The 14,531-nt window shown below is 38.9% G+C and overlaps 1 protein-coding gene across 4 annotated transcripts in view; it reads right to left on the bottom strand.

Moving 5' to 3' along the window:
• Positions 1–14,531, bottom strand: part of AP4S1 (adaptor related protein complex 4 subunit sigma 1) — a 57,476-nt gene that overhangs the window by 37,110 nt on the left and 5,835 nt on the right. For all 4 annotated transcript variants that reach the window (XM_054689683.1, XM_037503180.2, XM_037503179.2 and 1 more), the window contains exons 2-4: positions 5,182–5,389; positions 1,198–1,284; positions 221–289 (exon numbers count right to left, since the gene is read on the bottom strand). In XM_054689683.1, the coding sequence (XP_054545658.1) occupies positions 221–289; positions 1,198–1,284; positions 5,182–5,319 (294 nt within the window). In that variant the 5' untranslated portion in view covers positions 5,320–5,389. The remainder of the gene's footprint in view (positions 1–220; positions 290–1,197; positions 1,285–5,181; positions 5,390–14,531) is intronic.

The following is a 14,531-nucleotide window of genomic DNA, read 5'->3' as shown; positions in this document are numbered from 1 at the left end:
GGGAGCAGTGGGCAAGACAGAAGAGGTCTGCACGCCATGTGAGCATCTCCCTGGCCAGCCAGGATCCAACCCGTGCCGCAGAGGCTGTGGAAAGCTTCACAGCGCTGCCGCTCAACCCGCTGTGCCACCGGGTAAGCCCATTAACACATTTTCTTAATATAGAACCATATCTGGGAAATTGGTTGTGGACAAAAACATATCTTTTAGTCATTAGACTTACCACTCGGCTGAAGTAGTCATCTAAAACTTCTACAAAGTTATGGATGAATTCATAAATTGCCATCTCATTCTGAAATAAAAAAGAAGGGTACAATTTGTTTTAATATGCTTTATGTAGATATAAATCAGACTTGGAGCTGCCCAGGCAGGAAACAGGGTTTCGAACACGTGGCTTAGTGAACAGATAACGTGAGCAAAGCAGCTTCCTATTGACAAATAGAATAATTCTATTCTTGGTTGCTTAAAGGAAGCTTATTGGTAGGGAAACTGTAGAAAACCGTAACTTCTAAGATTTTTTAAAAGTCCACGATGAATCCAGCTAGATGAAATTAGATTGAGTCTAGTGTTTAAGGTTCTGAGCTCTACTCCCTAATTTTATCACCACTTGGCTAACAATTTTTTAAGTTCTTCAGGTCATCATTTTTCTACTTGTGAATATGGGAAAACTGCCTTAAAGTCTGGTCATGGATTAAAAAAAAAAAATCAGCTGAGATTTCAAGGTATTTTAGATCTTAAACACCCTTTTAGATATTCCATGACAGTAAGTACCGTTGATCTGACACTGACATTTCTGAAAAGGTGAACTAAATCTGAGGAGATGTAGTCATAGCACAATCATATGTGTGGTTTCATGTGGCTTCTGATATGTCAGCCTATGTTTAATCGCACAACTACACTTCTCCAAACTGCCCCACTGTGGCCAGGAACAAGGGCATGACCCTGGTATTGCTAAGGGTCGAGAAAGGTAATCTGTGGTTTTGTGTTTCTCCACAAACCACTCATCGAATCCAAGAAACATCCTAGCGATTTCTCTTCTACACAATTTCCCCAGTTTTGATAGAAATCAATATTCTTTAAAAGTTTCAACATTATTTTTAGTGAGGCAAACAGGGAAGAAAATGGCAAATTAAGGAGAAATAAAATTCAGACTATTATTCCTAATTTTCTTGCAGTTTTCAGACTCCTCTATTATCTTACCTCAGTGTCATTAACTCCAACCACAATGAAGAGAGCTGCATACTGTCGATAAATCAGCTTAAAATCCTTATATTCAATGAAGGAGCACTAAACAAAACACAATTAGACATTAATTCCTACAGTTGACAGAAATTTCTTCAAAATGATATGCATCATTTCTGGGTTCTGAGGTGACATTCTGTTAACACATTCCTTGAAATATACATTAAAATGTTGCAAATACTTATTGGCCTGTCCTCATAATATTCAAGGGACAACTTGGAAGCATCTCTAGTGGTAGGTGGAGAAGGTGTTTTGGGGGAAGGGTCTGAGTGTTCACATAGGTTTCCACTTCTATTCCTCATTCTTTTTTTTTTAAGATTTATTTATTTATTTATTTATTTATTTATTTATTTATTTATTTATTTATTTATTTATATAAGCACTGGGTACAGTCAGAAGTACAGGAGGGTGAGAGGATTCACCAGAGCCAGAGCGGGGAACAGAACAGGCAGACTGATGAAATACCCTGCTGAGGGGAGCAGTGGGCGCAGCAGGAAAGGTCTGCGCCCCATGTGGGACCCTCGCTGGCAGCCGGGGAGCAAACCGGCGCTGCAGAGGCTGCGGGCAGCTTTGCAACCCAGCGCCCAACCACTGTGCCACAGGGGAGGACCCTATTCCTCATTCTTAACTTGATTCCACATGGAAATCAGCAGGCAGAGCTACTGGATAGTCAGCATTTTATACTGCCTTTAACATGCAAATAAGCAAACATATCAAGGTTTTCTTTTTCACCTCCTCTAGGCTCTTTTGGAAGCAATTAGAGTCTCAGTTTTATACTCTTTAATAGTCACTGAGGAGCCAAATAGTATATATACATGCCAACATTAAAATCTTAATTTTTTTCTAGGCCCATTAAAAAGATTTTGTGGACAAGTCATCATATAAATCATTTAAAGATGGCTTTTGTTAGGCAGATACTAGGTAAAATCTCTCATTGTAAGCATTGCTTAATATAAATTAACAACTAGCTGACCATCATTGACTTGTGGATAAAACAGCTCCCTTCCCATTCACCTCTCTCCTAAAGCCATCATACAGATGGTCATGAGAAGGTATGAGGGGCAGGGATTGGACAGCAGGCTGAAGGCAGTGCTGTCCCTTCTTTTAGACTTTTAGTGTGACTTACCAAATATGATGGAGCTTGAGCTCCGTGGTTTTTTATGCTGGGCTATCTTAATCTCAGGTACCTGAATGTACCTAGAAATGAATGTCAAGTTTTGATTATGCAAATTCTTCCATGGGAATGTCATTTGACAGTATGAAAAAATGCAGGGATGTGAGACTTTTATTTTAAATCAGGACCATTCTGTAGCTTTTGGCTCACAGAGCCACTGTGATATCTGCTCCGTTAGATCTTTCAAGGAAAGGCAACCTATTTGAAAGAACTGAGGAACATTTTTCAAAGCCTCTCAGGAATTTCTGACATAAAAAAAATTTCAAAGTATCTTTTTTTTTTTGTTTTTGTTTTTTTTTTATAGAGGCATGTTTATTTATTTTATTTATTTGTTTGTTTTGTTTATACATGCACTGGGTACAGTCAGAAGCGCGGGAGGGTGAGAGAATTCACCAGAGCCAGAGCCAGAGAGGGGAGCAGAACAGGCAGAAGGACCGAAGTACACCGCTGAGGGGAGCAGCGGGCGGCAGGAGAGGTCCGCGCGCCATGTGGGACCCTCCTCCGGTGGCCGGGGAGCAGCCAGGGATCGAACCGGAGCCCGGCGCCGCAGAGGCCGCGGGCAGCTTTGCAACCCAGCGCTCAACTGCTGCGCCACCGGGGAGGCCTAAAAATTTCAAAGTATCTTTGTGGATAAAATAAAAACGAAGGTGAGACTGTTACTTTGGGGCCTGATTATGCCAAAAACCCAGTGGATTCCTTTGAAAATCTAAAGTAATTTAGAATGCTTTAAAAATATCATTCAGTTTAGTCATTAAAAAACATATTTCAAAGGGTAACTTATCAGTGATTAAGGTGTTTGAAACTGTGGAGTGCCTGCATTCTGCCAAGAGACTCAAATAGGAATGCTTCTAGAGTATGTTTATCGTGACTTAAGTACATGGCTATTACCATAGACCTTTAATAGTTTCTGTTTCCTTTTGACAACTACATGAAGCAGTATGTGCCATGGCAGGCCAAAGCAGTGATTCAAAGATGACTCTGAGAGGTTCCAACTGGAAAATCAAGTTAGAAGCCAAGAGAAACAATTCCAACTCATAACTTCTGAGCACTGATGTAGCTTTATATTTTATGATTTAGCAGCAGTTCCCACAGTCCTTCTACACATACATTGAAATGGAAATTGGCAAAATTAAGTGATCTAAACAGATTTTCTGATTTTGCCTCAATTTGTTCAGTCATTTCCAAACGATCTGCGTTTTATGAGTTGAATTAAGTAATTCTCTGATGAAAAGTCTTTGCAAAAAAACCTCAGTTTTAAAATTCCTGTGTATTGTTCATTTATTTATTTTTAAGATTTATTTATTTATTTATACAAGCACTGAGTACAGTCAGAAGCATGGGAGGGTGAGAGAATTCACCAGAGTCAGAGAGGAGAGCAGAGCAGGCAGACAGACAAAGTACACTGCTGAGGGGAGAAGCGGGTGGCAGGAGAGGTCTGCGCGCCATGCGAGACCCTCACCCAGTGGCTGGGGATCAAACTGGCACTGCAGAGGCTGCGGGCAGCTTCCCAACCCAGCACTCAACTGCTGCGCCACTGGGGAGGCCCTTATTTATTTTTTTTTAAAGATGCTTTTTTTTAAGATTTATTTATTTATGCATATAAGAGCTGGGGCACTGGCCAGAGGTGTGGGGAATGAGAGGATTCACCAGAGACAGAGTGGGGAACAGAACAGGCAGATTGACCACAGTACACTACTGAGGGGAGCAGCGGTCAAGTCAGGAGAGGTCTGCTGTGCCATGTGGGTAGCTCCCTGGCTGGCCGGGGATGGAACTTGTGCTGCAGTGGCTGCAGATTGCTTCATAGGCTGCATCTTAAACCCTTGCGCCACCAGGGAGGCCCTTCCTGTGTATTATTAATGATTTTATTTAACCTCAAGTTTTGGCAGAATGGATAGATTTATTGTTTCATATTAATTTTTAACTTCCATTTTTCCTATCTACATGATAAAATAAGACAAGCTGAAATCCAGTTTGTTTTGTTTTTAAATTATTAGTTCCAGTGTTGTTTTGGTGGTAAATTTACAAAAACAATAAGGAGAAAATACTATGTTCCACACCAGAATCACATTATTATGCTCTGGCACAAACTGGGTCTTGAGTATCCACCTCTATCCCAGTCTCCTGGCCTTGATCTGTTGCCTTAAAGAAAGCTACCTGCTTATGAACATGCCTAAAAAGTTCCAAGGATTGAAGTCATAAGAACAGAAAAAGAAAATACATCAGCTGGAATAAATGTGAGCAACCACTTTCACAGTGCATTGAGACAGCGACGCTGACCTAAATAAGAAACCAAGACTTTTCCAGGTTTTCCTTGTTTATATTTTCCTTATAGAGAGGTAAAGAGAGCTATGCTTCAGCCTTATTTTTTTTTTAAAGATTTATGTATTTATGCATACAAGAGCTGGGGTGTAAGCTAAAGGTGTGGGGGGTTAGAGGATTCACCAGACAGAGTAGGGAGCAGAGCAGGATGACTGACTGAAATACACAGCTGAGGGGAGCACTGGGTGAGACAGGAGAGGTCTGCTGCGCCATGTGGGTAGCTCCCTGGTCGGGAGCTGCAGCAGCTGTGGACAGCTTCACAGTGCTGTCGCTCCACCCGTTGTGCCACCAGGGAGGCTCCCGTGCTTCAGTCTTCTTTCCACTTCACTTACTACTTTCTCCAATAGCAGTTGAGAGAATGTAGTTCAAAGAAAACTGTGGTCTTTGAGACTCAATAATAACACATTTGCCACTGAGTGACTAAAGAGAGAAAAGAATCAGAAACTTACTTGTTCATTGGATCGGGAAAGACAGCTCTTTATGACTTCTGTTTCCAGAAGTGTTCGTTTATTAATCTCCACATGTTCATAGTATTTAGAAAGTCGGGTCTGCCCTTGTTTATTCACCATGAGGAAAAACTTTATCATTTTTTTCTTGACCAGTATTTTTCCAATGCAGTTGAAAAGGTATAGCAAGGGGGGTGGCTGTAACTTGAATCTGAAGGATAAAAGAAGAAAAAAAAAAAAGCAAGATCAGATTTCTCAAAGATTCATACTAAATGTGTTCTAGAGATGAACCGGAAGCAAACTCTTCAGATAACCCAGGTCTCTCCTCCTATGAACTAAATGAGATTTTAATAACTAAACATAAATTTTTATTAGTTATCTTTCAAACATTTTTGAGTATCTACAGTACCTCCACTCATATTTGTTCAATTGATTCATCAGTCTTTTTGGGCACCAAAAGGAGAATGTGCAGATTAAGAAATAATGACTTCTGATCTTTACACCTAGCAAATGCGCTAGATAGGTAAGCAACAGCACTCCAAAATTATGAATTATAACTGGGCCAGGTATATGTCTATGGGTGCACAAAAGGGATGGACAAAGACTGTTACAGCAGAGATGGTAATGGCTCCCCAGAGGAGGGGCATTTAAGGAACATCTTGAAGAATAATCTGGGAGAAACCTTGGCAAAGAAAACAGGATATGAAAGCTCTGGAAAATTAACTGTCATGTTCAATTGTGGGGGTAGGAAGGTTGGTGTTAGGACATGAGCAACTCAATGAAGATGAAATTAGCTTTAGAAGGCATGTTGAGGAATATGAACTTTATTTTATGAGTAATGGAGATGAGATCTACATGAAGTTTTACTTTCTTAGTGTTGGAACCAGCAGTAATAATATCAAGTATTTGTCAAAGTTCTCTAGTAAGGCCTTCAAACAAGGACTGTAAGATCTTATGCTAGGAATTTTATATATATATTTATATATTATGTATATATATATATATATATATAAATTTAATCCTCACACTTCTTTGGTGCAGGTACTTCAGTTATCCACATTTCAATATAAGCAAATTGAAATTTAGGCATGTGAAGACACCCAAAGTCCCTGGATCACTTTGTGTGAGGGTGAGATGCAGCTCAGAGGCCCAGCACATGCATTAATCCATGACATCCCCTAACTTGTCTCCAATATTCAGGGGTCCATCCTCCTAATTTTATACTAATTCAGCTGTACTGAATCTCACGACTGTTCCACTTACAATTAATATTGATTTTTAAATAATCAGTGCAAAAGAGTACAATATTGACCAATGGCAAGTCCTTTCATATGAGAATCAGAGCTGCTTCATTGGCTCATGTGACAATATATTCACATTTTGTAATATATGGACGAACCAGTGCAAAGAATCAAGGTTAACAATAGCTCTTAAATGAACTTTTGAATATGGAATAATTTCACAGAAAAGTGGCAACAGATTATGGGGTAATATATTAGGACCAACTGTGATATTATATGTTTGCCCTCCCAGCTCATCTCTCGTTTCCTCAACACTGTCAGACAGGTGGTGATCTCACAACAATTACAAAAACTAACAGCTAGAAAGAGCCAGGTCCCGTCTGGCAGAGTCTAGGGCTGCTGCATTCATTCAGTGTGCAGAACAGGATGTTATCTAGATGAGTTCAGCTGGGGATATGACAGCTGTGCCATGGGGGAGGCCTGTGGTCATTCACTCCCTTTTCCAGGAAGACAAACTCACTACCGTAGGCTGAATTGCAACATACTCTGTGTTGGTTCAATCATTTTATATAAAGTGCTGCTTTGATTCTTCTCGTACATTATTGTCAGTACATTATAGCAGGTGACTAGTAAATTATGAATACCACCAAATTATTTAAAACTATCTTTATGAAAGTAGAAAGTACAACCCCATTGCCTGGATTCCAACTGCCAGATAAAAGAAAAAAACATTGTCTTAAAGGTACTCACAGACAAACATTTACCTTTAAATGCCCTAGCTGCATTAAGTGGTAAAATGAGATGTAAAAAGATCCTGTTGAGATGTTATACCAAGGGATCAAATTGGTTTCCACCTTACAAGCCCAGCATCCCTTCCCCCAGCTTCAAGAGCAAGGATGACAGACAAGGACATGTCGAATTGATAATCATTAGGATGCAAGTCTTGAAAATAGTAGCTGAAGGCATCTAAAGACTTGAATACACCCCTTTTTTTGGACACACAGAAATAGTTACACAATTTATAACTGTAGGATTACACAGTGGTAATAAAGTGGACAAGCAAAACTCTAAAGCACTTCTACTATAAAATAAACAAAGCCAAAACAGACAATGTAAAGACTCAGAAACTAGTACACATTTGACTACTGAAGATAAAGGCTTTAAACACCCATCCCAATTACCAACATCAGGGAGGAGGCAGATGAAATAACTATGAAACTCAAGTAGGCTAAAGAAGGAATATGCTTAGACAAGTCCTGGGAGTGGTCAGTGAGCAGGTATGAACTTCTGTTGATAAACTCCTAGCATTCAGTAGCACATGAGGCTGGGGAAGATGTTTCAATGGCCACTGAATTGGGAGATTCCACACCCAGGAGCTGTGTGAATATAATGAAATATCAATAAAACAGAAAGGAAACTTTGTTGGGGGAAGGCACTGCACAAAGGGTGCGAGGATGCCTAAAACCCAAGACAAGGGGGACTGGTAGATTCACATAAGCTTAATGCCTAGAGAAAAATGACTGGAAAGATGTAAGTACATATTGAATTGGGCTTAGTTTTCTTATTTTTTAAAAGATTTGTTTTTATTTATTTATGCACACAAGAACTGGGGTGTAGGCCAGAGGTCGGGGTGGGGCTTGGGGGACAGGGTGAGAGGATTCACCAGAGACAGTGGGGAGCAGAACAGGCGGATGGCCTAAAATACACTGTTGAAGGGAGCAGCGGGCGAGACAGGAGAGGACTGCTGTGCCATATGGGTAGCTACCTGGTTGGGGATTGAACTCGTGCTGTAGTGGCTGCCAATAGCTTCATAGTGCTGAGACTTAACCCCTTGCGCCACCAGGGAGGCCCCCAGTTTTCAAATTTCTGGGAGTTAGAACTGGAATAGTCTTTACTGATTGACATATCCAAGATGACATAGAGTTCAACTTGGAGGCCAGTGGTGATTAGCTGTGTTCTGAGCAGTGTGTTGGGAAGGTTTCTGGAGATGTTCTCAGATTCTGAACAAAAGGATGCCCTGAATGATTAGTGATGTCAGTTGTGGGTTAGGCAGTAGGGTGTGGTAACATGCACCTTATATTTGTCATCCGTGATGTGCACTCCCTTTGCTGACGGGAAAACTAATAATCTGGGATGTACAGTTCAGTCCTAAATCCTGGACTCATGACTCATAATGATGCCTTTGCCTCACTCAATGTATTAGTGCTATTAAATGTCCACTGAAGACTAATAACCATCAATTTCAGGTTCTTTAGGAACATTAAGTCAATATTTTCTTTTCCAGTGCTACTGCACAATTAGTTTGGTAAAAAAAAACAAACAATTTACCACATGAAAATAGTAGAGCATAAAGTTTCTAGAAATCAAACTAGTATATGATACTACTTTCTAGTTCTATATGCTTCTATGAAGCCCAAAACTGTAACACAGACACACACACCCCTGCAAATAATATCAGACACAAATATATTTGACCCATAAAAATGACTGAAATAGAATTTCCTAAAGCTAAAAAACAAATTTCCACCAAGAAAATATATAGTGATACTCAGACAATATAATAGTCAAAAGTGAGACCTGGAGCTTTTTAATATTTAGCATTTATTTATATAATATTTATTTAATATTTAATAGTATTTAAAATTATTTATTAATTTTGTAATCCTGGGGAAGTCACTTAATCTTTTTGTATTCGGTCTAAGGTACAATGGGAATATTAGCATTTACTTCTAGATTGTGAGCGTTGGAGGAGCTAGTACATTTAAGTCTTAGACAGTGCCTGGCAGTTGGCACACAGTGAGTGCTATGTAAGCATTGGCCAATGAATGTAATTATGACAATATATTGCCTTTTCTCAATAAAGCCTTTCCTGACTTTCTCAACCCCCTCTTTCTAACCAAAAACAGCTGGTTATCCTTTCTTTGAACCTATCACTCTGTCTTACAAAATCTGTCCCCCCATATAATCATTATTTGATTACATGCAATTTTGACCAACAATTTTCATTTTTTTTTAAGATTTTTTAAAAAAGATTTATTTATTTATGCATACAAGAACTGGGTACAGATCAGAGGTGCTGAGGTTGGGGGCAGTGAGAGGATTCACCAGAGACAGAGTAGGGAGCAGAACAAGCGGATTGACTGAAATACATTGCTGAGGGGAGCAGTGGGAGAGACAGGAGAGGTCTGTTGCTCCATGTGGTTCATCTCCCTGGCTGGGGATCAAACTCATACTACAGTGGCTGCAGATTGCTTCACAGTGCTGACGCTTAACCCCTTGCAGCACCATGGAGGCCCGATTTTCACTTTTTTAATGTGACGCTAAGTTTTACATGGTGATCCAGTATACAAATGCATACATATTTGAAACGCAAGTTCACAAAACAACACTAACTTGTACTACTTGTCACACAGTGTTTTCTGTGACATTTAATTTTGTAAAACATGCGGTTTTCAGGGGTTGGAGTTACACAGATGTATGGATTTTTCAAAACTGACCAAATGTACATTAAAGATTCAAGTATTTAATATATGTAAATTTTACATAAGAAGAAACTAATACTCTAATGATAGACATGCTGAAGTATGTGGGGAAAATGTACTGACATCACCATAATTTATTTTAAAATGCAGCCAAAAAAAAATCAAATCATGATGGATAGACAGATAGATACATGATTAAGTATAATAAAATGTTAATGGTAGAATCTAAATGGTGAGTATTTAGGCAATCACTGTGAAATTCCTTAAACTTTGCAGTATATTTGAATATTGCCATAATGACATGAAGAGGAAAAATGCTGGTTGTGATTCACTAGTTATTTTTTTAATTCATATATTTTATTTTTTAGAAGTTTTAGACTTATAGAAAAAGTTGCAAAGACAGAGATACAACACACCATATCCGCCATACTCATTTCCTCCTATTATTAATATCTTATGTCAGCCTAGTACATTTATTATAATTAATAAACCAATATTGATATATTACTTCTAATTGTAGTCTACACTTTATTTAGGTTTCCTTACTTTCCCCTAATGTCCTTTTTCTGTTCCAGGCTCCCTCTAGTTTATCAAATTATGTTTCATCTTCATATCTCCTTAGATTTCTCTTGGCTATGCCAGTTTCTCATGTTTTCTTTGTTTTTGATCACCTTGACAGTTTTTAGGAAAACTGGTCATTTATTTTATAAAATGTCCCTCTATTGGGATTCGTCTGATGGTCTCATGATTAGACTGGAGTTATGTGTTTTGGGGAGGAAGACCACAGAGGTAAAGTGCCATATCATTATATAAATGGCTAATATACATATTTTGGCAGTTTCAATAGTCCCTGGAGCATCTCACAAAAAGCACAATTCTAACACATTATTTACTCGTAGCTGATCTCAATAAGCCTAATGCTTCAGAAATGGCTCAATCCGATAATGAGAATTTAGGACAGATCATAATACTACATTTAGTACAGTGTGTTTAATATTTGTGATTAGACCTAAACTTCCAAAATCCTTAAGTCTGATTTGCTTTCTTAGTGAGTTCAGTTAATCTCCCTTTCTACTTCCAATAAATAAAACATACCAGGCAAATGCTGTCCAAGGAAGTATACAGACAAATATCTGAGTTTAGTATCCTTCTCAATCAGATCAGATGTCAGGATAGAGCCTTTCAGGTGGCCTGCTTAGCTGCCCTTTGTCCAAAGGCACTTTCTGCTTTTCTGAATTTCATAATAAGTGTAGCAACATGTTACAACTCCTGCTGAATAATGCACATAGGAGATTAAAGTTGTCAGACAACAGCCTGTCCAACTGTTGCCCAGAGGATATTCATACTTAAAATGCCAAGAATGAAGGATGGAAAGGTAATAGTGACAGCAAAAGAGTATTTCTTGGGACCGTCCAGTATCCTCCCACAAAAAATGGTGAGGACACTTAGGATGTATGCATGTGCATGTACACACACACACATACACACACACAAATTCTACAGGCAAATGTCTTTACCAAAAACCAAGTGAAAGGTATCCATTGGCACTCTAGAAGATAAATGGGTAGGTCAAATTATCCATTGCAACAAGTATGAGGGTGCCCATAGCTATGCTAGAAGAAGCAGAGGTTCATAAAAGTAGACTTGTAAGGGTCCAAAGAGCCAAAGAGTTCAGAAATTACTGACACGTCATCATCCAAAGAAAGAGACCTCTTCCCTCCCCTGGCTTGAAGTGAGAATTCTATGATGTGAAAATGATAATGCCATGAATGAATCTAAGAACCACGGGAAGGAATTGGGAGGAGGCTTGTCAGGGTTGGGTCTGCCAAAGAGGGCAAGGAAAGGGCAAATTCCAGAACCCTCAAGACAATGCAACACCCAGTAGCAGCTCTATCATAGAAGGAAAGACCTCAAACTGAGGAGAAACTATTGAGGATAGAACACAATATATGTGTTAAAAGACAGCTAGCGGATTAGATAATGGATATATCTGGCTGATCAAGTTTATAGTACATTACCAAAATTGAGACAACTATAGATTATGTGTCTTCTGATATGACTTGATAGGAATTACATTGCATCCCCAATGGAGAAGTATTTCTGCCAAAAAGATTTAAACCTGTAATCAAACTTAGCCTCTAGATCTAACTTCCAGTTTATAGGAAAAATGGAGAAGAGAATATGCAAAACAATACCATGAAATGCAATCAGTCAAATATGGGAAATTCTACAGGAAAAAAAAAAAAACAACTCTTCGAATAGATGGCATGATGATAGGAGTTGTGGGGAAGGCAAATAAAAACAGACCTGAAGATATAACAACTAGGACCTCCCTGGTGGCACAAGGGGTTAAAGTCTCAGCTCTATCAAGCTATCACCAGCCACTGTGACCGGAGTTTGATCCCCTGCCAGGAAGCTACCCACATGGCGTAGCAGACCTCTCCTGTCTCGCCCACTGCTCCCCTCAGCAGTGTATTTCAGTCAATCTGCCTTTTCTGTTCCCCACTCAGTCTCTGGTGAGTCTTCTCACTCCGCACAACTCTGACCTGTACCCCTGTTCTTATTTGTATAAATAAATCAATCTTAAAAAGACATAACAACTAAATGAAATGTATGGATTTTGCCTGGATCCTTATTTGAAATTGCCAACTCTTGTGAAGGATAATTGGAGGATAGTGAATGTGGAGTAGGAATTAGAATGTATATAGGAATTATGATTAATTTTGTAGATGTGGTATTAAGTTTTTTATTTCTTTTTTTTTTTTGGTGGGACCCTCGCCAGTGGCCGGGGATCGAACTGGCGCTGCAGAGGCTGCGGGCAGCCTAGCAACCCAGCGCTCAACCGCTGCGCCACCAGAGGAGGCCCGGTATTAAGTTTTTTTTTTTTTAGGTACTAAATTGTTAAAGGTATTTACAGAAGTATATACCAATGAAGTAACATTCTGTCTGTAGTTTATTTGAAAGTATTCCTTGGGGGCCTCCCTGGTGGTGCAAGGGGTTAAGACACAAACTATGAAGCTATCTGCAGTCACTGCAGCATGAGTTCGATCCCCCGCCAGGGAGATCCCCACATGGCACAGCAGACCTCTTCTGACTTGCCCGCTGCTACCCTCAGCAGTATGTTTCAGTAAATCTGCCTGTTCTACTCCCCATTCTGTCTCTGGTGAATCATCTCACTCCCCGCCCCCCACACCTCTGGCTTGTACCCTAGTTCTTGTATGCATAAATAAATAAATCTTTAAAAAAAAAAAAGCATTTCTCGGGCCTGCAGTGGGAATGTCAGGGAGGCCATGAATTCTATTTCAAGGCATCTTTGAGTTGAGTTGGATGACTAGACAGTATGAGCAAAGTTTACCTTCTCAAGTTGAAAAAATTTATGGACAGTAAGTTCTTATTGAAATTAAAAGCTGGCAGGCACATCCAAGGACTATTGTAGGGATTTAAATCCCATTATGAATCTTGTGGCGGATGAATCTGTGGATGGCAATGACTAGTGCCTGCAGAACAATACTGGAAAGGTGGCAACGTGAAGAAACAGCAGCATCATTAGAAACCTTGGAATGAGACTAAACAAAGACTGTGTTCATCAGTAAGTCAACTTCTTCTCTAAAGGGCCTGTTTAGAGCTGATGTAAAAATTGGGTCATGTACATTTTCACAGTCAACTTTTTTTTTTTCGCATTTTAAAAGACAGGTTTATTAGGAAAAGGATAAAGAAAAAGAGAGGCACCTGCATAGTCACAGGCGGGTGGGAGAGCTGCCTTGTTAAACTTTTGTAATAGTAAAAAAAAAAAAAAAAAAAAAAAAAATTTACTTTCACTGAAGAAAAAAAGTGGAATTGATGAAATAAGAATAGCAAATCTTGATAATTACTGAAAATAGGAGTTCACTGTTTTCCTATTTTTGCATGATTTTTTTTTCCAAAAGGAAAACTTAAAAAGTCTATGCAATATAAATATGACTACTACATTAAAACCTATAAAACAAAAGATGTAAAAAGCAATGTTATTTTTAAAGGCTCTATAGAATTTTAAAATGTTTTTCTTTGAATTGTCATATGCCTTATTAATAAAAAGATAAAACTAAAGGTTACCATGTTTTAAAATGTATCATAAAAAATAAGGGTTATGTTTTTGTGAATTGTTGTCAAATTTGAAACATTGTCCAAAGAAAACAATGTCTACAGTTTTCCCAGGCAAGGCATGCATGTTGGGTATCATTCTTTTGAACATTCTCCTCTACTGCTCCAACAGGAGAAAAACCACATTTCCAAGATTGTTAAATTATTACCCAGGAAAGCTTTGGCAATTTCCCGTTCACTCACATTTTCCAGTCATTTGGTCCTCATGTTCACAGACCTGGTCATTTTAACTTTTAGCCAATGTCCAGGAGGGACTTGGCTCCAATCAATCTTTTTTTTTCCACCAATTTTGACATCTCTAAGAGTTAGTGGTTATACAATATTAATAGAACTTACTGCTTTCTGACTCATATTACCCAGGAGACAATTCATGAACTTAGACTAGAATTTTATATAGCAAGTTGAGTTTCCTAAAGGTTCTGGTGGCTGTGAAGATCCTTTTCTTTTTCTTTCCCATACAATCCATTATGTCAACAGTTCAAAAGCTCTG

This window comes from Talpa occidentalis, unplaced genomic scaffold (genome assembly GCF_014898055.3).
Source record: "Talpa occidentalis isolate TD23 unplaced genomic scaffold, MPIMG_talOcc4v2.1 talOcc4.11, whole genome shotgun sequence".
Classification (NCBI taxonomy): Eukaryota; Metazoa; Chordata; class Mammalia; order Eulipotyphla; family Talpidae; genus Talpa; species Talpa occidentalis.
Note: the sequence above shows the minus strand (reverse complement) of the source record. Positions and strands in the feature narration are given on the sequence as shown.